Below are 24752 nucleotides of genomic sequence, written 5' to 3'. Positions count from 1 at the left end.
TATCATTGTAGTTGTTAAATGTTGTTAATGTATGGACTCAACATGAGACAATTTAACATCAAATGTTATATAGTAATAAAAGATAAATTAAATCTCTTACAATGGAGTGTTAAACATTACTCAGGTCTTTCTAAATATGTAAAAAAAAAATAAACCACATGTCCAGCTGGACCATCCTCTAGTCACAGCTTTGTAGTTCATGTCTTCCTCTATCTTGTCCATGAACCTCATTGGTCATCAAATGATTTTACCGGGTACCTCCAGCTTTTGGCAACCAATTCTCTCTTCTCACCAAGTGACCGTACGAGTCGGGCCCATTTTACTTTCTCTCCAAGGCTCTTTGCTTGAGCTGTTGCTGCGAAATAATTGTTTTGTCCTTTCATCATGACCCAATGAAATGTAAGGATCTTAAACTCTGACTCTTTTAACTGACTGCGAGAGTGAGACTGCCTCTGTCTCTAAACTAAACACCGTGGCAAGTTTAACACGAAAAGCATTTGTAGCTGCTGCTTCTCGTCCACAGATCAAGCCTGCACTTTCCTCTTCACCTGTCTTGGTCCCTAATCATTACTCCGTATAGTTGATACGTGTACTTGTCTGTTTTACTACTACGGATGCACCAATCCGTAGTGTGGTGTTGATAACAATTCTGTGGTCGGCAGATTCGGACTTGGCAATGTAGATCATTGTTTGTGCTGACGTCACTGGACTGTGTTTGTCAAGCAGTGGCAGCTAACAGTAGCGCAGAGGAGTTTCCGTGTGGATGTGTGGGCTTCATCACCAACTTGTTGAGGCTTCTAAAGAAGCATCACGCTGAAGAATGGAAGCAGTTTTCGAAAAACAAGAAGGATCAACAACACAAAGCAGTTAACTTTTCCAGCTATCATACATGAGAGTGGAAGCGTCAACAATAGCATAAAAATATAAATTCCTGCAAGTGGTTCAAAATAAAGGGTTTCATCACCTTGTTGAACAGTTCTGTCTGTCCTCCCATAAATATTCCTACATATTAATAGCGTAAATATGCTTTAGCATAACAGACTGATGAGACAATGATAACGTTTGTGGTTATTTTTCAAATGGATAAACAGGCCACATGTTGTTGTGTCTCACACCACTCCACATCAACACACTTCCTCAACTCAGTCTTATGATGCCTTCTCTGACCTATGGGAACCGCTGAACTTACTGTAATTGTTACAATATATTTCAATTATATATTAATGGCTATTTGATTTAAGCATTTCTGTTCAAATAATGGTATCAGATCTGTATCGGCCGATGATACTCTAAGCCTCAGTATCTTTATCGAGGCAATAATAATTTGGGTCAGTGCATCCCTCTAATTGCTGCACCTTCAGTGGTCCTCCTGTCTCTCTTTCATTTTTCATGTTCCTCATTCTGAAAGTTTTTACCCTCTGTACTTTTTTGTAAACATCCTCAATGCAAACAAGTGCACTTTTGCAGCATTAAAAAAATCGTCTGCTCACTGATGGTGACCTCTCCTCTTGTCCTCAGCAACTCCTACGTTATCTGCTCTATTATTTGAACACTTCTAGACCTCCATTGATCTGATTCCCAACCCTAATCCTCTCCAGAGCTGCCCTCACTTACACGTTGCCAATTCCCTGAACCACCTGATCCAACATTATAAGTTAATCTACATATTTACAAAAATGACAGTGAAACTCGAGAGAAAAAAAAAAGGTAATGAGTAAAACATCTCTTTGTCCTGCATAAGTAAAATAATAGTAAAAGTCATTTATTTTCCAACTGTATTTTTTTTCTTTAGGTATTTATCTATAGTCGTTGTTGTAGCGACCACACATATACAGGCAGAATATTTCCTAAGAGGTCATGGAAAAGCAGATTGGTGTTTCAGGTATAAGGTTAATGTTGTGTTAAAATAATAGGTAGCACATCTGTAATTATTATCCTCAGTGATTCAGTCTGGAAGATTCATTTTTGACATTTTAATAAAGTTCTCCTCCAATGTCTATAAAGTTAGCAGTGATAGAGATAACTTCTTTTTTGTCTGATTGTCCCTCAGAATAATATGCATTTCTGATTCAATTACTATGACACAACAACCACAAAATAAAGCCTTCTGAACAGTGAGCAGTCATCAAACCTCACAACATATTTAATTGTATTTTCTTTCTACAGTTTTCCTCAGTTCAGCAGTATTTTGTCAACCTTTGCCAGCAAATTGACTTTGTTTATTTCTGTCTTTGTGGACTTTTCTCTAAAGATGTTTGCAAAGTCTTTGGAGATGCCGACGAAATGAAAAGCGTTATGAGCAAGAGTGTAAACATGGAGTGGAATCAAGACTCTTCTCAGACATGTCAGCATGGTTCAGAGTCAAACCTGAAGGCTGACATGAAACCTGACAGGCTCATGAGCTGTCGTTAGGGGCTGAAGGGATGTCAATTGTGGGAGAAGAATTACAAAACTATTTGAGTTTTTCTGCTCCAGTGACTTGGAAGGAAGATCTGAGTCGCAGGTTAATGACTAGACAAACAGGAAGAGTGTGCGCTGACAGTCTGAGGTCAGCGTTTCCATAGAAACTTCTTGTTGATGTTAACATGAGGACCGAGTGACATTGTTTCTTTTCAGATTCAAGATTTCATCTGGATTTAGTCAACCATTGCCACGTTTGTTCAGAAAAGCCGGCATTGAGCGTTTTTTCTTCATCCTCATCACATGGTCACGGTCGATCCGTTTTGGCAACTTGAACTTGAACATTTTGTTCAACTTGATTTCCTGCCAGCTTTGTTTCTGTGATTTATTCATGGTTGTTGGATCAACGGCTCATAGTAGTTGTGGATGAACAAAGCCACAAGGTCGAATATGTATTTTCTGAGGTGTTTAGGGAGGATACAATGACCCTGTTGCGATGTAGTGGAACGATCTTCCACCCTCTCTGCGTTCGATGGAGTCCACTGACTCCTTCAAATAGCATCTCATAACCCATTTATTTGTGCAGGCTTTTTCTTAATTATTTCGTTATCCTTGGGCTTTTATGTTTGTTACTGTGTTGTCTTGACCTTTTAAAGTTTTTGAATTTGTATATATTTTTACCTGTGTATTGTTTTGGTGATTAAGCTTTTTAAGCTCACCACACAGTGGGACTAGGAGTATAACAGTTCTAGTCCCCAGACATCAAGATCTGTGGAAGACTTTGTGGTATGACATCGAAACTCAAGTCCCACCACTGTAATGGCCCCTACCGCTGGACCCTCATTGGCGGGTGTTAGACCCTCAGTCTTTTGGGTTGTCATGGAGGCTCATATTCGAAGTCGATTCAAGTCATATAAAACTGATTGTATTAGCTAATACAATTTTACCCCCTCGGAGTGCAGGACCTTGGCATCGAAGCTCAGAGGAACTTCTCATCCTAGGTTTGCATGTCCTCTTCATGCTCTTGTGAGTTTTGCTGTGAACTCCTGTACACCGAAGACATGCCTCCAGATCTAGTGTTCTCTTTTTTGTCACTGAGACCAATAGAACATTTATATATTTTCTGAACAAATTAGTTGGAATGTTAGATGTCTAGCTTTATTCTATTGTTTATTGTTCATTGTTTATGACCCCTGATCCGTGGTTCAGCCCCTCATGAACAACTTTTATCTTTGTTTTTACGTCATCTGATGAAAGGGCAAAATCTGTGTACACAGAACTATGAAATAAATCTGTCAGACAAACAATAGGTTATTTAACAACTGCATATATGGTAAAGGTAGTAAAGATTTTAACTAAATCAACCAACTTTTCTTGGCAGAAAGATGAAGAGAACAACAGGGAACATTAATTGTCTCCCATTTTATGAATTGTTTAAATTTTGTAGTTAGTATAACTCTAACATAGACCCTTTAAAGACATTTCTTAGTGTTTTAATAGTTGGTTGACCCTTTTAATAACATTCATTTCAGGAATTTCAATTGTGAGTGGTCACAGTCCATGAGTTTTTCATGCTCGATCAATTGTGGTCAGAATATTATGGTTTATTACAATGAGCAATAGTATTACCTTGCTTTAAAAAAAAGAAGATGATTGAAAATGTTTTATTCGGTTTGAATAAAGTTGTGAACTTTTAAATGCTCTCAGGTGCATAAAATTCCGATCTAGCACTGTATGTCTTAGGCTGTGTCTTGACAATGGAGATTTAATTTTTTAACTTTTAATTACACATAATCACTTCACCTTCATTTAAAACATGCTGGAGAAAATAACGACACAATTCCTACCTGTAAAACGGTTACCTTGAGGTATATAAATAAGATGGAAGAAAATAAATGAATTACGATGACTGAAAGCTTTGTGCGAAATCTTTCAGCCCTTTTAAAATTGCTCTTCAACTCGCTTTGATTTTTTACTCTTCTGCCTCATACAGCCATGTTTTCTTTTCCCCAGATCTTCTTGATTTAACCCTCCTGGTCTCCTCTGCTCTTGCAGCTCCACCCTCCCGCTGATAAAAGCCAAACCCTCACCAGAGAAGCTGCTCGGCTTCCTTCACACAGTCCGCACACTTTTGTTGATACTTCCACTCTGCAGCCGCAGCAGCACACGCTAAGGTAAGTGATGCATCAGTGCTGGCACATCATGTTTTTCCTTTCTGCTTCCTCTAAGGCTTAAGATCCTTCTGCGTGGAATCTGTCTTCTGTCAGTGAACGACAAATACATTGAAGTTTGAACTGGAATGATACGCAGCTAGATTTCATTCCAAGAAGCAGATTTTTGAAGGAATGTCAGAATGAAGTAGAAAAGCAGACAGAGAAGAGGTTCTCACAGAGAATATCTGCACGTGTGGATCTAGCATCTGTTGGTCGTCACAGTCTGTTGTGTTTACGTTGTAATCCATGTGTGAATCAGATTTATAGCACCAAGCATGCAACACAAAAGTTACAATCTTATTTTAATGATCCCTTTTAAAGGTGAGTCAGATATTTCGAACTCAAGTTCAAGTGCAGCGGTGTGCACCTGCCAGGTCAGACTCAGGGAATCCTTGCTCCGCGCCCAGTCCAGATCCATCACGGTGATAAATGTTCTTTGTTTGAGTCTTCTTGTTTCTCTGAACTCCCCAACTCCCCCTAAAAAAAACTGTTTTCATAGCTGCCGGTTGCATGCGGAGGACGATGACTCCTCTCTCACGCGCTCCAGCTAATGACTGGATGACCAGAGACGATAAGATTTCTTCATAAGATAAGCTGTAGTTGATCCACGCATCTACATCTGGTTCCAACTGAATTGCCATTAAAAGAGGCCTGGAGTCATTACTGTGGAGAAAATCAATTAATGGGAAAGTGGCAAAAGGAATGAACGTGTATAGGAGGAGATTCAGAGGATTTAAGTAAAGACTTTTTGAACTCTTTGTCCACCGTTGAGAAATAATTAAAAGCAGAAGGTGCTTTACAAACTTCTTTTAAGCAGCTGCATATCTGCACTGCTACCTCACCACTTGGTGTTGAACCTGAAACCCTCCCCAACAACAGCACTTGTTATTTCAGGCGGTTTGTCATTAAACATGTGTTATATTATTCACTTTGAACCACGTCAGAACCGTGAAAGGAAAGTCTGTGGTTGCAGTGAGAACCTCTCAGTACCTACAGTGGACTTCAACATAAACACATGATCTAAGATAAGATCTTAAAAGCTCCAATCGTCCAGAAATTTCAGGAGGCGGTTCTGGACCGCGATGCCAGAACAATTTGATCTGCTATTGATTGTGTTGGAAGCATCAGAGACATTTTTTTTGTGTGTTTTTAAGTATTTTATGGCTCATTCATTAGTGAGTAAAGAGAGAAGTGAAGAATAAACAGAATATCATTTAATCTTCAAGTGATAGTTCACCCAAAATGTAAACTGTCAAATAAGGGTTGGGATTATGTTCAGAGTAATATTTTTGTAAAGTAGTAGAAAAAAATGTTTGTTCATTTTAATGTATCAACTGGGCCCAAGTTGACGAACCTCCTCCAAAAAAACATCTATACACATCAATACTGCTCTTCTATAATGTCCATCTTGTATTGAGGCCTCGAAAAGAGGAATTGTTCTGTAAAATTAAATTAGTCTATATTTTACGCTCGTTTGTGGCAGACTTTAAAGAGCAATAGCAATGTAAGCAGGAAGTACTTCCGTATTGTTCTTTAAAACAGGAATAGTAAGAACTCAGAAAATAATCCCAACACTTAGTCGACATGAGGGTGAGTAGAATTTATCAAAGTTTTAGTTGGACTATCAGTTTAATATTTATTATCTTTTACTATAAGTGGTTGGTTTCCTCTTTAGTTAGAACACTGTTTTCTTCCCATTAAATGTGTTAAGACTGACTTCAGTGACACTGTTTCATTGGTTTCTACTCCTTTTCTTCTGATTTGTAAGTGTTCTACAGCCACGTCTACACCAAATCACAACCGTACAACTTCTATGACTATGTTGAAAGCAGTGTAAAAGGAGTTCATTTTTGCTAAAGTATAAAGAATCAAAAGTCTCTTTTATTTTACTGTATTCTGTATTTTTGCAATATTTCGCCATTTTTTCCAAAACCCTCGTAATGGTACAAGCGAGTCCACCATTTTCCTAATATCAGCATTTATTGTTCTCTGGAAAGACTTTATTTGAGAAGAAAAAGAAGGAATTCACTGCTCTAAATCTGTCTGTAAAAGCTGACAGGGAGCGGGGTCATTACAGTTTTGCAGGTCGGGCTCTTGCACTGAAAACGATTTTCTGTAGCTGAAGTGGAGGACTTAATATGCAGGTGGCAGATCTGCAGCTTTGGCACGACTGACAGAGACAACTTTATATTCCTTTTATGTGTTTTATTTAAAAAAGCAGGCAGGTTTGTTAAGAAAGGTCTGTGTTACTTTAAATAAGCAGGAATTATATATTGGGTGGGAAGACGGATAATGCCTCTCTGTGTGTTTGTTGTTCTTGTTCTTCCAGCAAAAGTCTCAGACGAGAAACGGCTGGAAAGTGTGTGCAGCAGGTTTCTGTCATGCGACTGTGACTCGGTGCACTCACGGTGTTGCTAATGTCTCTTGACTGAATTTTTTATTTTTCCATCTCACACTCGCTCCCAGTTCTCACCTACCAGACAGGAAGTGTTTATGCAGCGCAGAGGGAATGTGATTCTTGATCCCACAGCTGCAGCCTGCGCCGTGAGTCGAAACACTACTGTGCAGTGTGACCCCGCAACGCCTCACAGACACTGCACAGTTGTTTTACTGACCCCACACTTGTGTGTTCAGAGGATCTCGAGGAGCATCACAGATTCACTTACGGTGACCCTCAGCTTAGAGGTCACTTCTGCCCAGCAAGATTTATTGTGTATTATAGTTATTCCTAGATAGTTCATTAATGTGGTTCTGTCTGATTCATTATTCAGGTAAATATCGTATTGGATCTCTGACCTTGATATTAAAACCAACCAGTTTATTATAAGCAATATGTTAATGGACTGACATTCAAAGAGAGGCAGATAAAACGTTTTTTCTTCTAGCTCTACAGTTTGTATTTAAGCTCCCAAAAGTTATTTGTTTTTCACTTGTTTACTTTTAATGTATCACCAAGAGAAGGGTCTTGTCAAAAGGCACAGGTGAATGTTACATTGAAGTCTTTCCACTTTTCAAAATAAAAGACCTGAATAATGGAGATGAAAAAGATTATAACACTTGTTTAATCTTTCTATGTGTCCCATTCACAAATATATCATGGACAGATACCAGGCCACAGCCCGGTGCTTGGAGACTCTTATTGGGTCTATTTTTATGAGATTTGTCAATGTCTCAATTATTGTTTACATTCTGTTTCCATATACTTTGAAAAATGACATTACATGGCGTAATAAGCAGAACCACAGATGTAAAGAAACACAGGTGGGTACAGCAGATGTTCATGTTCAATTGGAACCATATCATTCAAGAAGTGATTAAAAGTCTCAAATCATAAGACTTTACAGTTTAAATAACACTATCAGAAACGAGAACCACCTTTGAACAGGCAGAAACCTTAAACAGAACCAGACTCAGTATGAAAAGTCTTCTGCTGTGAATGGCTGAGAGGAAGATGAGAGACGGGGGGGATTTCTTTAATAAAAACCCAAAGTCTTGCAGCTAAATGCGTTAAATAAATATCAACACTACTGCCTTAAAAAAATACTAAAAATATATCAATCATTATTTTCTTGTTTTGAGCTAAACTACCCAAAAGAACACATACAAACTCATTATTGGCAAGTTTTGATACCAGGGCCGGGTCTAGACAGGCATGTATGAGGGGGCAGCCACAAATCTTGAGGGGGCATTGTGCCAGGCCCCCTCTTACCCCTGCCTAGACCCGGCCCTGTTTGATACTATGTTTTGTTTCTGTTATGTTGACATCTTCAAGGATTGAATTTTTAATTGTCGTTTTATTCAATATGAATGAAGTCACAATACTAAACATGAACAACAGGATGGAAGAAGTCCTGACAGTAGTTTATTCTTCTTGAGCTGTTGGTTCTTGTTGTTTGTTGTGAACATTCAAGTAAAAATATTCCAGGGCAGCAGAGACTTCTCAAAACTGTCTTCAGAAGAATGTTCACTATCAACAGTGTTGGTCTACATAATATAATATATAATGCATGAATCCTGCATCCTGTCAACCCTTCAAGTTACAGTATACTAGCACATATTCTGTATTATTGGAACCGTTTCGGTGCTTTTTATATAAGAGCTGTGGTAAATTATGATTTTTTGTGTTGCTAGTCCTCACAAAAAATGTATTGTTGAATGTATTTTTGCAGCTGCAGAGCTGATGAGAAGTGAATATTGGACACGTTTCTATGAGCTATTAAAATAATTGTCAGCAGGTTTAAATAGGAGCCACAGGAAGTTCATAGGGTGTATTGTGAGTGTGAAAGTTGGAGCCGAGCCACACCGTGTTGTATTAGCACCTAGGTACTGAAATGTATAAGTGTGTGTCAAGGTTCATTCTGTGTGTGAACGCTGCTCTTATGGTGTGTGTTAATTCAGAAAAGCATATAAGTTACAATAGTAACCTGGTGTGTGAGAGAGAAAGTAGCATACTTGTGTTTTTGAACAGCAGAAAACAAAAATAAGTTTTGATGTGTTGGTTCTGCAAATACAACTCACAGGCTCATGCTTGTTTTCAAAGTAGGCCTTTTTATTTGTGTTTTCATAATGACATTAAAAACATCAGATGCTTCATAAAAGATTTAGATTGTTAAATACAACAAAACGAACATGAATTTGAATTATATCACAACAAAAACTTTTTACAATGTGTGAGCGTTTTTACATTATATGTGTTTGTGTGATTGTTTGCATATGTGTGTGTGACGATGTGTTGATATATGTGTATGTGTTTAAACATGTATATATCTTGCATGTTAGTGTGCTTTATGTGGTTTTTGTATGTATGTGTTTGCATGGATTTGTATACGTGATAGTGATTCTGACGCTTGAGTGTGTCGGTTGCTTGTATGGTCAAGGCTCAGGTGTGTCACTGATGCTGGAGTGTGTACATGAGTGAACCCTTTGACCAACACTAACTTGGCTGCCTCTGAACCGGCTGGTCATGTGACCCATGTCCAGCACAGATGTTAGTGTTGGACGGCTGCTGACTTCAGCTTGTACTGCAAACACAACAACAAAGTGTTGAGCAGTCGTGGACAAACTTCTGGACCTGCGGGGCGCTAGATAGAAAGAGAAATAACATTAATGTTTTAAACCTGAACATAGCCAAGAATTCATAAAATGAATAAATTATGCGCCAAATTTGAACATAATCTTGTCCACTCACTTTTGTTTAGTCAGTTCATGTCAATGCGAGTTCAAAGGCTTGAAACACGTGAAAGCAAAGGTCAAATGCCATCTAGTGGGAACACACATGTATGGCAGAAAAGTCGAATACCTTTATAGTCTACATTGCTGTGATGTTTTTCTTTAAGTAACATTTATATTTTTCCCATGACAGATCACAGGGTGGAAGATCTCATCAAACTTATCTAGAATGAACACAATGACTGTAAAATAGAGAGTTGAATATTTCTGCAGAAAAGAGACAAAGAAATCACATATTGTGGAAAATAATAACACTATTCATCCACTATTATTATCACAGTTTTTAGAAATGCAACAATTATTTCACATTTTGGTGATTAAATGAAAATCAGAATGTTGTTTTTCAAGGATATTTAGTATTTCATCAAAGGATGCATGTGGTTGAATACTAAATCTTTCTTATTTTCTGAAAATGTCATTTGTATTTTAGTAGAAAACATAAACACATTGCATCTTATCAAGGATCTTATAAGGGTGATACAAAAACACAAAGAGAACCAAAACATGTTAGTTTGAATATTTCACAGTGTTCAGTTTCAATAGCTTCAAGCTCACTCAGTCACACGCACTTTCTGCTGCATTCCCCAGATGTTGTCTTGGCGTGCGAGTTTCCTCTCTCAGCTGAGTGTTGCATTCCTGTGTCTCTTGTTTTCCTGTCAGAAAGTGTGAAGTGACCAATGTCCACAGAGTTCAGTGTCTTTATCAGCCACTGTTTCATATGCTACGGGTTCAGGCACACTGAGTGACTTGAAAATGAGGCAGTAGGTTGATGGTGTTGTGAATTAGTTGTTATTGAAGTGTGAAGTGTGTTTTTATTTAAAATACTGTTGCCACCAAGAGTTTGATGAATATGTGATCATGTTTATCAATCTGTTGGACTCTCTCATCTCTTACCATGAGTCAAGACTGTTTTTTGTTGTTAGATTCCATTTATTTTGCTCTCAAACAAGGTATGGTTTGGAAGATATTAAACATTTAGGGCCTAACATTTTGAGTACAGTGCAAAAGTGTGATTTTTTCTTTATGTGAAGAATCCCTGGAAGGGTTATTTGGTTTTGTGTGGCTTTCTATAAAACAATTCATTTTTAGGCATCCCTGTGATCGAGGTCCTTTTTCTGTTTCAAAATCAGAGAAGGGAAAGGTAATGTCGCCCGCACAGGAAAAAGATTGGGGACCCCTGCTTTGGGATCATTCACAGGTTGAGGCGTCATTGAGTGCCTCTTGAGTTACAATGATTCTTCCTGCCATCACATGTAAGCTGAAGCCTTATAATGGTGTGAGAGAGTCAGGGTCAGAACAGTCGCAGAGATTATGAAAGTAAGACACCAGTCCTTGTTTTTTGTAGGAAGCAGTTGAAGTCATTTTATTATTCATTGTATTGGCCCCTTTATAATAATCATCATCATATTAATATTGTTATTAAATTTTAGAAATATTTTTAATGAACTTTTTCTTGTGTAAACATTTACTTTAAAGAGCCACCATAAGGCATCAACTGTCAAGAGATAAAACAAAATCATCAAGTTTCAGTCTATATGCCAGTAAATAAATGTATTTCTGAATAAAGTAAAAGTGACGTAAGAAAAAAAGGTTATTTATGAATAATTTTGCTGGTCGATTAAAAGAAGAAAAGTGAGTTAACCCTGGTACTTGCTGGAGTTAGGATTTATGGCTGCATGGATGAAAGATGGATGGATGGATTGATGGATGGAAGAAATGAAATTGATTTATGGATATAGGAGTGAGAGGGGTTGCCAACTAGTGACAGCTCCTCCAATACAATCCTTATTCTAGAAAGTGAGACGTGAGACGAGCCAGAGAAGACAAGTTGGAGGAAAACGTCACATGCGAGAGCTTAAGTGCTGTACATGGATCGATTAAGCAGCACACGTCTGTAAGTGAGGACATGCTTTGTTTACGCAGCGGGACACAGTTCCATCTGGAATGGGTCAGGAGAGAAATGGAAATGTGATTATTTGCAAATCCGTGCTGCAGGTGATAACAGACTTGTGGCTCGTCACTAAGCGGAGCCGGCTGTGCTTGTAAGTGTTGGCACGCCGCTTCAGAGGCTCCCTGCGGGGGCCTGGTGCTCGCGCTCGCCTTCTATTGTCTGCAAATGTGTGCGAAGGTGAATGAAAAGTTTCTGAACTTGATAAAAAAAATCATCCCGCTCTTTGTTGTCTAGTCAAGTGGGCTTTAGTTGAAAAGCTTTTGTCTCCACAAAATCACATATTATCTCCAGTGTGGGAAGCACAGCGTGCAGCATCTTGGCCGAGACTCGAAGAGCACGAAGATTAAATCCTTGTCTGTTTCCTCTCTGAGAACTACGACGGCTTACATTGTCAACCCATGGGTTAGTTAGCTGCTGCTGAAACCAGATTAAGCAGAGCTGAGCTACCTTCAGTCCCGAAATAAATGGAGCTCATCATGGTGTGCTAGAGAAGGTTATTTTATTTCAAATTAAAGAAGATTTCAACATTCAATTAATCCATGTTGACCTCAGTTGTAATGTGTAGTTTTCATATTACTGTCACGAGCCAACAAAGCAACTGGATCGAACGGAAGTATAAGGAAGCTAAGAGAGGTAAAATTAAATAGACCGAAATTTAAAAAATATATAACAGAAGATAATATCTGTTTTCAATTCTCACATGAATTATAACTTGCAATCCATTGCCACTTATCAAAATAAAATTCATCACAATAGATTTCTATCTCAGGGGTTAAGAACTTTTGTTTTTGATATTTTGTTTTTCAATAAATAAATGTCACTTTCATTAACTTTATTTAGCCTGTTTGTATGTTACCTGTTTATATAAAGTTAAAGTACGGGACGTCTTGTTTATAGACAATTATTTAAAAGTTCCATCGGTAATTTTAAAAAAAAAGTTGGTTTTTATATTAAAATTTGCTTATTTTTCAAATGATACGTATTTTTAACAGTCACAAACAACAGTTTATGTAATAAAAAATATATGTTTAAGCTAATTAAACCAGCTTCACACCCTGGTGAGAACAAATGGAGCTAAAATAAAATGTATCAGTTGGTCAATGAAACAGACACATGCATATTATACCTTTACTTACTTACTTGTTTACATGTTCACAGACACTTAAAATACTAGACCAACAAAGTTGTTTCAAAGCTGTAAAAATGGGTCAGAAATTAGACATTTAAGTTGACGTATAGTTTAAAAAACAGGGGCGTCAGACATGGGGCCCTCGGGATGTTTGTGACATGATATTCTGCAGCTCTGCATTTGTCTTGTAATTGTTGATGACTGAAAGCAGAGCAAGGGACTCCATTCTTGTTCAACGTCAGAGGATTAAGGAATAAAGATCATCAAATGTTATCATTTGAATAGCTTCGATTATATATAGTAAAAGTTTATAAATTAAGATAACACTTAAAATTTGACAAAAAAAACGTCCCAAATTCACAGTGAAACCACACAAAAAAAATCCATTAAACAAAATATATATATATATATATATATATCAAAATGTATCGAAGACGTTCAGAGAAAAGTGACAAAGAAAACAGCTCAGCGTGCAGCCCAGTCTCAACAAGAACGACCTCTGGTGGCCAGTTGAGTACGAAACCCCTGAGCTAGACCGATAAGAGAACATTGTTTCTTAACTAATTCGGTAAAACATCCAAAGGTTTTCGGAGTTATAAGGTGTTTTAGGTTAGAGAAGAAGAGCATGTTTCTACATCAGCCAAACAGAGTTTCAAGAAAGACTTTCTGTATGAACTCTTCTGTATCTTCTCTGTGGTTCCTCGACCAGTACTGCAGGTTTTCCATGGTTGTTAGCAGGGAACACCATTACACAATAATACTGAACTTTTGTGTTGATTCCTTGTGATGTAAACACGTTTGTTGCAGGATCTTATCCGCTGACATCACAGTCAGATGAAAGACAGATACAGAAGTCTCTACATTTACACATATTTCAACACAAGCGCTTCATTCTACAATGATGTGGTCGACATAAACTCTCGTCTGCTAATGTTGTTTATTTCAACACTTTTCTAGTGCCGTCCTTTCAAACAACAAACTCCACAATGCATGTCCATGGAATCTTGAGGCGTGGCTTCGAACATCGGTCTGAACTGAGCTTGACTTTTGAATTACAAAAGTGGCTGTTTTTCCTAAATCATGCATCCTGTCTAGAAAGCCTATAGTCCACATCTGCACATGCGCTCATCCAGACCACCATCAAAAGGAACGTGCCATTCTTCTGTAGGAACTTTTTAATCAGAGGAAGTGACTCTTAAGAAGATCTTAACAAGCCCTGACAGAGGAAGGTTCATGTTACCACTGTGTGATCACACTTTTCCAACTTGTTCCCCACTTTTCCACGGTTCAATTTATTTCACACAGATTCGATTGGTCTTGGTTCCTATGTCCAGAGTAGGTTTTTTTCAAAACGTAAGTGGGAATTCTTAAGTAAATGGGACAATGTGAGATGCTCTTCCCACACTCTTTCTTTGTTTTCCATCCAAGTGTATCCATTCTATGTGTATTTATGGGGAAGTGTGATGTTGAGAGATACTACGTTACCTCAGTCTTTTCGTTTTTGGTTAGTTTCTCCATTTTCTGAACCTCATCATTCCAACACTAACCTTGTCCTAATGAATGTATTTCTCTTTCCAAGAGCATTCTTGTGAAAACATTTGAGAACAGAATCTGATCTGTACTTCTTTATATAAAAATAAATAGGTCAGTGTTCAACTTATTTAACTTTTAGAAATCTCTCTGTGTTAAAAAGGCTTTAACTAAATCTGTGTTAGTGGAAGGATCTCGTAGACAATGGCTCCACAAATACACGATGAAATGCTGTTAAATATGTTTAAATTCAATATTTCCTCAAGTAAACAGTCTGTGGTTCAATCTTTAATGGTTTCCTGTCTGTGAGGCAGAATATGATGGACGATGTGGACGTTGAGTAATTAAACTCTCTTCACGATGATCACTCACAGCAGTCAGAAGCATATTTACCCTCAGATAGAACCAAGGAGCTGAACTTCTCTGCTGCTTACACAGAAAATACTGGAGTTTGTCTTTGAGGTTGATGTGTATTCTATTCTCTGTTTCTCTGTTTTAATTATAATATTGCAGAGAGTGTCTCTGCAATAGCATTTGAAAAAAAATAAACAATGAATCAGATTGAAAATGAAAAAAGTAAAATGAAACAATTTAGACGATTCTTTACCTCACTGAGGGCTATATAAGCAGTTAATGTTTGTGATTTCACATGTATATACTTAATAAAAAAATAAATAATACAAATAAAAATATTCAAATAAAAGTATCACGAAACAGACTTTAGCTTGATTTATCATATGATGCATGAGTTATTATTAATATTGATGTTTCTGTTCTCTATGATGGCTGCTTTTGCTTCACATGTAAAATAACATGTACAGTGTTTGGAACATATTTTGAAGGTAGAATAGACTGAACTGAACTAAACTGAGCTACTTATTACATCAAAAATATGTATAAACCTATTCATTCATTTATTTTATACCACTTATTCCCTTATGAGGGTCGCATAGGGCTGGAGCCTATCCCAGTTTCTTTGAGCGAGAGGCGGGGGACACTCTGAACATATTTTATGTGAAAAATACATAATTTAAGGTAGTTTAAAGTATGTCCCCCTAGTGTCATAACCATGCAACTGCAATTCCATGAATATAATGTATTTTGCTTTTGCACATGTTCTGTTTTTGGCTCTTGTTGTGTCAGTTCCTGGTTTTATCTTATGATGATTTTTTTTAAAAGGCTCAGTTTCATATGAAATATGGTGTCTGACACAGCGTTGTAAAGCAGTTTGGTGGTCACGTGACACCCACAGACTCTTCGGGAGGGTCGTCCAGACAGAAGTAGTAAAGCACTTATTTCAAGTTACATCAAGATAGCTCTACATGAGTCATGAGTGTTAAAAATCAAACCATCATCACATTAAATATAAAAAAATAAATAAACAGTATAAAAAAGCTACACATTGTTGCTCGACATAACATCCCATGGACACAAGTGAAATAACTCAACATAAATCACAGTACAAAGTACAATGAATGTGTGCTTCAGTAGCAGAAAGATATGATGTTATAATAAGTTTAGTCTTTGGTCAACAAGAAGATAAATATAAATCCAAATCAGATTAAAATATGTTTAGATTTTTTTATTTAATGTACACCATCAATATTGCTGCATCATGATGTCATAGCTGTTGATGATTAAAAATGTGATGCATGAAGTTTCTTCCTTGAGAGCCGACCTAAGCCGACACTGTCTCCTCCACAGAACTCGTGTTGGATCTCATACATGGCTGCTGTCCCGGTCCTGCCCTGGAGAAGATCCCCAGAAGAGACCTAAAGTGACCCACCAAGGGAGGAGATCCATCTGAGGGACGCAGAGGTCACACATTTTGAAGAAAATTCAAAGGTGTGAAAATAACAATTACTGTGTACATACTAGACAAACATTGTGTTACACAGCCAACATCTGACACCACTTCCAATTATAGACAGGACAGAGAGAAGTCATAAATATAAAGCATGAGGTAAGCAAATATCTTTTGGGGAAAACACATATTGGGTCTTCTCAAGTACAGCTTGTGTCTCTAGAAATCCTGTGTGATTACTGTAGATGCATGTTGATGGATTCACCATAGACACTTCCAGGAAGCCAGATTTCAAACCACCTGTCAAATTATGTCATTCTTTCCTGACCACTATGAGAAATATTTCATTTTAGATGTAGATGGTTCATAGGTAATTAAAGCAAACATTGTAATGATGATGACCCTTGACAGTACAAGTGCGCTTAAATATATCCCAAATGCTGGTACGTGGTGGTCAGAGGTGTGAGGTTTTCGAGAGTTCAGTAACCAATATTTAGACCTTCCACATGTGTTTGATCTGTATCAAGGTGAACGACCTCCAACCCTGCACTTGTATTTATGGAAGCCAGGGAGGTCGTTCATCTTGACCCAGAGACAACACAAGGGATCGTCAAACACATCTGTTTTCGGCTCCCGGGTCACCTTGACCAAGAGATAACACAAGGGTTAATTAAAAAATATATACATTTGTTGTTCAATAATTCGACACATGTAGTATGTTGTGGGTGGCTTTGAATTCCATAATACATATGCTCCTTCCAGAGAAAAATAGTACTAATAAATGCACAATGATGTATATTTTTTCCTTCATTGGTAACATCCTTGTCTCTGAAAGGTTTGTCATATATGTAAAACACTTATTCTGATTGTATTATTGTGTTGTTGTGTGCCTGTGTTGCAGCCTACGGCCATCAGTGTGTGATTATTTGTGAATGTGTGAACTGGTGACATAATGTAAAGCACTTTAAGTGCTGAACTTCCTGGCTGTATTAGAAAGAACTATTGAACCCTTGTGTTATCTCTGGGTCAAGGAGACCCAGGGGGGTCGTGATGTTCATCTTGACCCAGAGATGGGATTGAACCAGTGCATTTTGGCCTCAAATCAACAACTCTTAGCTGGGCCTTCCCATTGGTTATACAGGAAATATATATGGTATTTTTGACGACACCTCCCATCTCTTAACATGGACTTGTTCATAAACACAATGTATCACTTATTTGTGTCTCCAGAGGTTAAACAGCTTTTTTATTATTTGTTTTGTTTTAAAGGAACTAAACAATTTCCTGACAATACAGTTTCTGCCTGTGTGATCATTCTGGCGTACACTAAATACAGCAGTAAAGATAATAATCCAGACATTTGCTTTGCTTTGCTTTTTTAAATGATTGACCAAAAAAATGTAAGCAACTTAAACCCCCATTAGTCTAGCTCCCCGAAAACTTTGATCTAAAATACCACAGCAGAGAAAGAGACACAGTCTCGCATGAAGGTTTGTTTTCTCACCGAGTTCCGGACGGCAGATCTATTTCAAAACTGACATGTTTGAAGGATTTGGGCACATATTCAGACCCTTTTCGTTTATGACATGTGTTCGAGCAGCAGGGTCGTGTTTGAATCTTTTCAAGGACGTGAGACACACAGTAAGATACACTGGGTGTGTCAACAATGAAGGGTGAGTCAGATATTAACAACATTCTGTCCATGGAAGGTATTTGTTGCTCTATGGTTTGACCATGGTGGGTTTGATCAGAGCCAAATTTCTAGGGTTTCAGCCAAGTTTGGGTTTAGAGGGATTCATGAAAGCAGGGCCTGCTGGTTACTGGTCCAAACCAACAATGTGTCCTTTTTTCATGAGATCTGATGTTTTGAGCTCACAAAAGACTTTAAAAGATGGTAGATCTTGTTTAAAAAAAAGACCAAGGTTTCTTAGATCAGGAGTGAAAGCTACTCAATAAAAATGAAAGAAGTCAAGCTAACAGTTTTCTCAGGTTTTTAAGACCAGACATATTCACAAGTTAAGACTGAAGAGTCTTAAATTAAGGGTAAAGGATCAGAAGCGAACACTAATATGTCCACTAATATGTTCACAAAGAATAACCACAACCTGAGACTAAAAAGTTACAGGAATTAAAAATATATATATTTTCAAGGAAGTAAAAACCCCTTCTTGTGAAATACAGAGTTTAATCATCCTTAGTCACACTTACATCATATAACCATGTTTCCTTTTCTGGTTTACTGCAGACCATGCCGGGGCCCTCACTTCCAAGGGTCTGCCTGCTGGCGACGTTGTTGCAGTTGGTCCAATCTGGAGCGTACTATGGACATAAGCAGCCCCCACCTCAGCCTCAGCCGCTCCCACAGTACAATGATGGGCCTCCTCAGCAACAATTTTTGGGGAACGACATGCCACATATGCCCCAAAATCAAGAAATGCAATTTCCATCCCAATTTGGGAAGGATCTTCCTCAGCTGCCATTTCAATTAGGAAAAGGAAAACCACGAATGGGAGGAAAGGGTAAGCTGGTGGAACAAAGGTCTTGAAAATAGTTGAGCTGATGTCAAAGATTGTTACATGGTTTTAATCTTTCATGGTCTATTTCTCTCTTAAGGTCAGACTTTCCTAAGGGGACAAAAGGGCCCAATCCCAATTGGCCCAGGTGGCGAGGGTATCAGAGAGGTACCCCAAGGCATTCAGGGTCCACCTGGCTCACAAGGACCTCCAGGGCCACAGGGACCTCCAGGTCTTCCAGGTCAAGGATTGCCGGGTCAACCTGGGAAGCCAGGGCTGCCTGGTCCTCAGGGATACCCAGGAATAGGAAAACCTGGAATGCCAGGATTACCAGGAAAGCCAGGAGGCTTTGGGATACCTGGGCTAAAAGGTGATATTGGGCTTAGTGGTGGTGCTGGACCGAGTGGTCTCACTGGTCCTCCAGGACTTCCAGGACCACCAGGACTACCAGGGATTTCAAAACTAGGAGGCCAGGGGTTGCCAGGACAGCATGGTATCCCTGGGGAGCCTGGACCAAAGGGTTCGCCAGGACCTTCTGGTCTGCTAGGCACAAAAGGAGAAAGGGGGATAGGTATTCCTGGACTTCCGGGTTTAAAGGGACCAAATGGAATACCAGGTTCACCTGGGCAAATTGGAACCCCTGGAATTGGAAAACCTGGTTTAAATGGTTCTCCTGGTCAGCCAGGAATACCGGGAAAACCTGGTTCTCCTGGAGAAATTGGGCCTGTGGGACCACCTGGGGACAGGGGCCAACCAGGTTTACCGGGATTGCCAGGTATTGGAAAACATGGAAAAGATGGCTTAAGTGGGCAACCAGGCCAGCCAGGAGGGAAGGGAGCTCCAGGCCTCTCTGGTCTACCTGGTGGTCCTGGGGCACCGGGTTATGGGAAACCAGGGTTGCCTGGGCCTAAGGGCCATAAGGGTTATGATGGCGTACCAGGACCTTCAGGTCCCAAGGGAGATAAAGGTCAATCAGGTTTGCAAGGGGTTACAGGTGTACCTGGTCGAAGTGGTATTCCTGGTCCACCAGGTCTAATTGGGCCTCCAGGTGGCCCTGGCTTCACTGGCCAAAAGGGAGAGGATGGTTTTATGGGCCACAAAGGCAGTCCTGGAGTAAAGGGTGATTTGGGACCTGCTGGCCTCCCTGGTCCACCAGGTTCATTTGGTGACACTGGAACTCCAGGATTCAGGGGTCCTCAAGGACCAATTGGTCCAAAGGGAGAACCTGGTAGCAGAGGATTTCCAGGTAATTCTGGTGCTGGAGGTTTACCTGGGCCAAGAGGGGAGGGGGGTATGTCTGGAGAGAAGGGTCATCAGGGTCCACATGGGATTCCAGGAATCACTGGACCAGGTGGACCAATTGGACCACCTGGATTTCCTGGTCAAAAAGGTGAGATAGGTCCACCAGGAAAACCTGGATACCCAGGTGAAGGAAAACCAGGACCAACTGGTCCGATTGGTCCCCAAGGTAACCAAGGCTCTAGTGGTCCTCCCGGACATCCTGGACAACCAGGAATACCAGGACCGCCTGGCCCTCCGGGAGCACCGTTAGTTTCTCCTGACCTTGGTCAAATCCTACCAGCAACCGGACATTACACCAATCAGAAATTTCGATACAACAAGCCAAACAATGGAGGTGACTTTGGCGGGAATGCAGAGATGCCGGCATTCACAGCTAAACTCGTCAATCCATTCCCTCTGGTCGGCTCTCCAGTCATTTTTGACAAACTTTTGCACAACGGCAACCAGGACTACAACCAAAATAGTGGTGTTTTTACTTGCAGTGTGCCTGGCGTTTATTACTTTGCATACCACATCTACTGCAAAGGGAGTAACGTGTGGGTGGCTCTCATGAAAAACAATGAACCAGTCATGTACACCTATGATGAGTATACCAAGGGCTTGTTGGACCAGGCGTCAGGGAGCGCAGTGCTCCCACTAAGGTACGGTGACACTGTTCATATAGAGCTGCCATCTGACCAAGCTTCAGGACTTTACGCTGGTCAGTATGTCCACTCAACTTTTTCTGGATTCTTGCTGTACCCCATGTAAACTTCACATCAGGAAATCCTTCGTTCTTTACACCATCAGGCTAGTAATATGTGCTGCCTATCTTGGGATTCATATGACAACTGTACCGCATCGTATGCATCACAACTGTACCAAATATCAACTCTCTATAAAGACATTTATGGATTAACCGGTTTTTTCAACAGGACATTTCTAGCAAACCAACTTTCTAATAAGCCGTTCTAAAGAGGTTGAAAAGAAAATATATTTAAAGCATTCATGACCTGTGCAACAACTTCCATAAAATACGTTTCTGTATTGTTGTCAACAATTAACTTCCTGTTACACATTTATTTACCATACATCTTGAATTTCTTTTGTAGATTTACCACAGCATCAGAAAGGTAGCAACTGTGCATATGAGTATCTGACAATATCATAGTAATAGTTTCTGCATTTAAAACCAGATTTTTTTTCAACTAAGTTTTGTTTCCCTCTTTTGCTTTTAACTTATTTATTTGACTGCTGTTTTAGTCAATTGAAATTACATGATTATATGGCGAAACACATTATTTCATCAATCTCATTGTTGCCACTCAATAAAACTGGTCTGTTTTTCAACAAATCCTTTATAACATCCTGTTGTGTTTTTCTGTTGTTCTGACCATGGTGCATATCTGTACCTTTCCGATCATACATGATGTCAACGATTACAATCCAATAAAAATATAAACGTGACTCACACTTGTGTCTGCTTGACTACAAACTGCCTTGCAAACAATGAAACCAAGTCCGCTGCAGGATCTTAAAACGTTTAAATTGAACCCACATACGTCAAATGTTGTTGTTTTTTAATCAGTCACAATGTGATTGATAACATGTTCTCTCCACGGGGACACTTGCCCAAGTAGCCGGGTCAAATGTAGAGGTCATCTTTGGGAGGAGCGTTCCATGCATTGTTCTACAGCTATTGCACAGTAGGTGGCGGTAATATGGCATGGCTCAACACAACGCTACGATTAAAACAGCGAAGAAGAAGCTCTCACCAATCAGCTTGGAGGACGTCACACTTTCTCCCTGCTAAGCGTTCACTTGCAGCGTCGCCTCGTCTAGTAAGTGTTTTTAACATTTACCTTCTATGGTCGTCATTTTATTAAATGTCTGTCAAGTCGACTGAGTTTTCCTGTTGCTTTAGATGTCGTTTTGTTGATTATTTGACGAGTCCTTTAAGGATAGTTAAGCACTTAGCTCGTATTAGCTTTCTTGCCTCTAGAAAAGCATCAATCTTAATAAAAGAATGGATGTAAACAACGGAATTATAATTATTATCGCATCACATTTTAAAATATTGATTCGATTTTCTGTTCGCTGGATTGTTTACGTTCTAAATTCCGTACTCTGCGTAAAATTAAACGAATAAGGTGACATTAGAACTTTTATTAAAATAATTATTCGCTTCAATTTAGTTCCTGTGATTTATCAGAAAGATGTGATAAAACATTAAATTGAAATCAAATGATGGGATGAAAAGAGCCAAGGACAGGTGAGAAGGGCAGGTGTTACCTCCAGGAAGTCCACCCGTTTAGGTTTTGGTGGTCTGATAGGTTTTATGACATCTTAATCATTTAATTTCTGTGCGTCATCAATTATAAACTACATTTTTGGCCACCGAGTTCTCATAGCATTTTTTTCTACTGATTAATCATTAATGAAACATGCCATAGTGAATTATTCATCTGATGGAATCTTAACATTTGTTTAATAAACTTAAATAATTTATATATTTTATATATTAATATTTAATATATATATATTTCATTTTTTGCAGTGGAGCTATCCATGTTCATGTTGACTGGCAACTGACCAAGCAGTGCTATTGTCTATTTTCATGTATGGATCTTCATAGATTATTACCTCAATCAGAACGTTTAATATCTGACTGAATAAATGTTCAATTAGTTACTTTACATGTAACTATGTGTCTTGGTAGCAAGATGTCATCATGCTATCATTTATACTTACAATTCATGTTGTCCATTTTGTTTTAGATCTTGAGGATGGCATCCAAAGACGGACCTCGAGCAGCAGGCACAGATGGAAGCGACTTTCAGCACAGAGAGCGAGTGGCTTCTCACTACCAGATGAGGTAAGTTGTCGGTGATTCTGGATGGATGAAGACAAGTATGAACCCATTTTTAAGGCTTAACTTTGTTAATACAGTCTGTTGCATGAACATAATAAATATGAATATAACTTGGTAACATTCATCTGTAGAAGGAAAATTCAGATTTAGTGATGTTTATTCTCTTATACTTTGTATTCAAGTTTTGTCTTTCTTTCGACAGTGTTGCTTTGAAACATGAAATCCGTAAACTCAACATTGTCCATCTGGTGGTCTGGTTGTTGGTTGCTGCTCAGGTAACTATTTGTATTATGACTGCAGTTGCCCTCGCATCAGTAATTCCAGCATGTTTGTGTATTAAACATTTTAGAGTTAATTTAATAAATGTCTAATTGTTCTGCAACATCTTGGTCCTGGTTGTTACATGTTTTCTTTTTTAGTAATTGAAAACATAGAGCAATATTGTGTGACTCTACTGTTTAGTAATAGTACCAGATACATTTGAACATTCTGTAAATGCTTTGGTCAACATATTTTAATGATTTGACTACAAATTTGCAGAGGATTTGGGGATTTTTTTAGCGCCCATCATTGCCCTCTGCATTTGAAGGATTCTATTGACTCTTTCAAGAAGCATCTTAGGACCTTTTTATTTGTGCAGGCTTTTTCTTTATTTTGGGGCTGCTGTGTTTGTCTTGTGTTGTCTTGGCCTTTTAAGCATGTATTTTAACTGTGTATTGTTTTTGATTGTTTAAGCACTTTGTGACCCTGGTCCGAGAAAGGTGCTTTACAAATAATAATCACTTACTTAAGGAGACCATTTTTGACTTTAAATGGCTACAATGAGATGAATACAAGTTTTCGACATGGATTCTCTGCCCTTACTGTGTAGGTGTGGTTTGAGGGGGAATATAAATACATTAAAATGAGGTTAACATCATTTTAAACATAATTACTTGAATTATTTTCAAAAAATATGTTGGTTTTTTTTCCCTTTTTTTATTTATAAAGTAAAAAAAGGTGTTTTTTATTTGTGATACATTTTGTACAGCCCTGCCTATTTTATTTTTTTTACAAATAAAACCTACATACTTGCCTACTGCTACATAATGATGAGTGGCCCTGCTCGCAGCAGAGGAAGCACTGCAGGAAGTGCTTCACATGTTAGACTGAATATTTAACTGAGGATGATGACATTCTTGTTGTTTACGTTCTGTCTTATTTTTTTCCCCTCAGGTTGTCGTGAGTCAGCTCAGCCTGGTGTCCCACAAGACCGTGGCATCTCCATACAGATGGGAATACCCCTACCTGATCAGCATTGCACCCACACTCTTCAGCTTCCTGGCCCTGCCCCGCAATAACATCAGCTACCTGGTCATCTCTATGATCAGCGCCGGACTCTTTTGTGTGGCCCCGCTGATATACGGAGCCATCGAGATGATGCCTGTGGCACAGCAGCTCTACAGGCACGGCAAATCTTACCGCTTCATCTTCGGCTTTCCTGCCGTGACCGTGCTGTACCTGGTGATCGTCATCTCAGTCCAGGTGCACGCCTGGCAGATCTACTACAGCAAGAAGCTGTTGGACCAGTGGTTCACCAGCACTCAGGACAAGAAGAAGAAATGAGGAGGTGCTGATGAACTGGGACAATGGATCTCTGTCTCAATAAGTTTCTATATATTTATATTTGGTGTAATTGACAAGCAACACAATGTTAATGGAATCCAGACTGAAGTGTCAATCTGTCCAATGACGACAAAACATTTCACTCTGTCATCAGTGACTAATTTCACAAGCTGCCATTTTTAATCATTAAATTTTCATGTTCTGTTGTTCCGTCTTGATTTCTTG

At 38.9% G+C, this 24752-nt stretch overlaps 2 protein-coding genes across 2 annotated transcripts; both read left to right on the top strand.

The window, feature by feature from the left end:
• The first annotated feature begins 4483 nt into the window (after positions 1–4483).
• On the top strand, positions 4484–21517 carry LOC148080371 (uncharacterized). The gene is made up of 4 exons (XM_087792052.1): positions 4484–4574; positions 16157–16297; positions 18502–18775; positions 18870–21517. Exons 3-4 carry the CDS (start codon positions 18505–18507, stop codon positions 20819–20821), a joined length of 2223 nt encoding a protein of 740 aa, XP_087648178.1. The 5' UTR covers positions 4484–4574; positions 16157–16297; positions 18502–18504; the 3' UTR covers positions 20822–21517.
• A 321-nt stretch (positions 21518–21838) lies between these two features.
• LOC148080370 (protein jagunal homolog 1-B-like) lies at positions 21839–24733 on the top strand. Its single transcript, XM_087792662.1, has 4 exons — positions 21839–21891; positions 22828–22925; positions 23125–23197; positions 24138–24733. The coding sequence occupies exons 2-4, from the start codon at positions 22837–22839 to the stop codon at positions 24525–24527; spliced, it is 552 nt and encodes a 183-aa protein (XP_087648788.1). The 5' UTR covers positions 21839–21891; positions 22828–22836; the 3' UTR covers positions 24528–24733.
• The last annotated feature ends 19 nt before the right edge of the window (positions 24734–24752 follow it).

The sequence above is a fragment of the Callionymus lyra genome, chromosome 5 (genome assembly GCF_982586985.1).
Source record: "Callionymus lyra chromosome 5, fCalLyr1.hap1.1, whole genome shotgun sequence".
Taxonomy (NCBI): domain Eukaryota; kingdom Metazoa; phylum Chordata; class Actinopteri; order Syngnathiformes; family Callionymidae; genus Callionymus; species Callionymus lyra.
The sequence above is the reverse complement of the archived record's forward strand: the minus strand, read 5'-3'. Positions and strand labels throughout refer to the sequence as shown.

Bases quoted from the DNA above. Each gene is read 5' to 3' on its own strand.
- LOC148080371 (XM_087792052.1), top strand. From the start codon at position 18,505: ATGCCGGGGCCCTCACTTCCAAGGGTCTGCCTGCTGGCGACGTTGTTG. The intron at 18,776-18,869 runs GTAAGCTGGTGG...TTCTCTCTTAAG, and splicing joins ACCACGAATGGGAGGAAAGG to GTCAGACTTTCCTAAGGGGA.
- LOC148080370 (XM_087792662.1), top strand. From the start codon at position 22,837: ATGGCATCCAAAGACGGACCTCGAGCAGCAGGCACAGATGGAAGCGAC. The intron at 22,926-23,124 runs GTAAGTTGTCGG...TTCTTTCGACAG, and splicing joins GCTTCTCACTACCAGATGAG to TGTTGCTTTGAAACATGAAA. The intron at 23,198-24,137 runs GTAACTATTTGT...TTTTCCCCTCAG, and splicing joins GGTTGTTGGTTGCTGCTCAG to GTTGTCGTGAGTCAGCTCAG.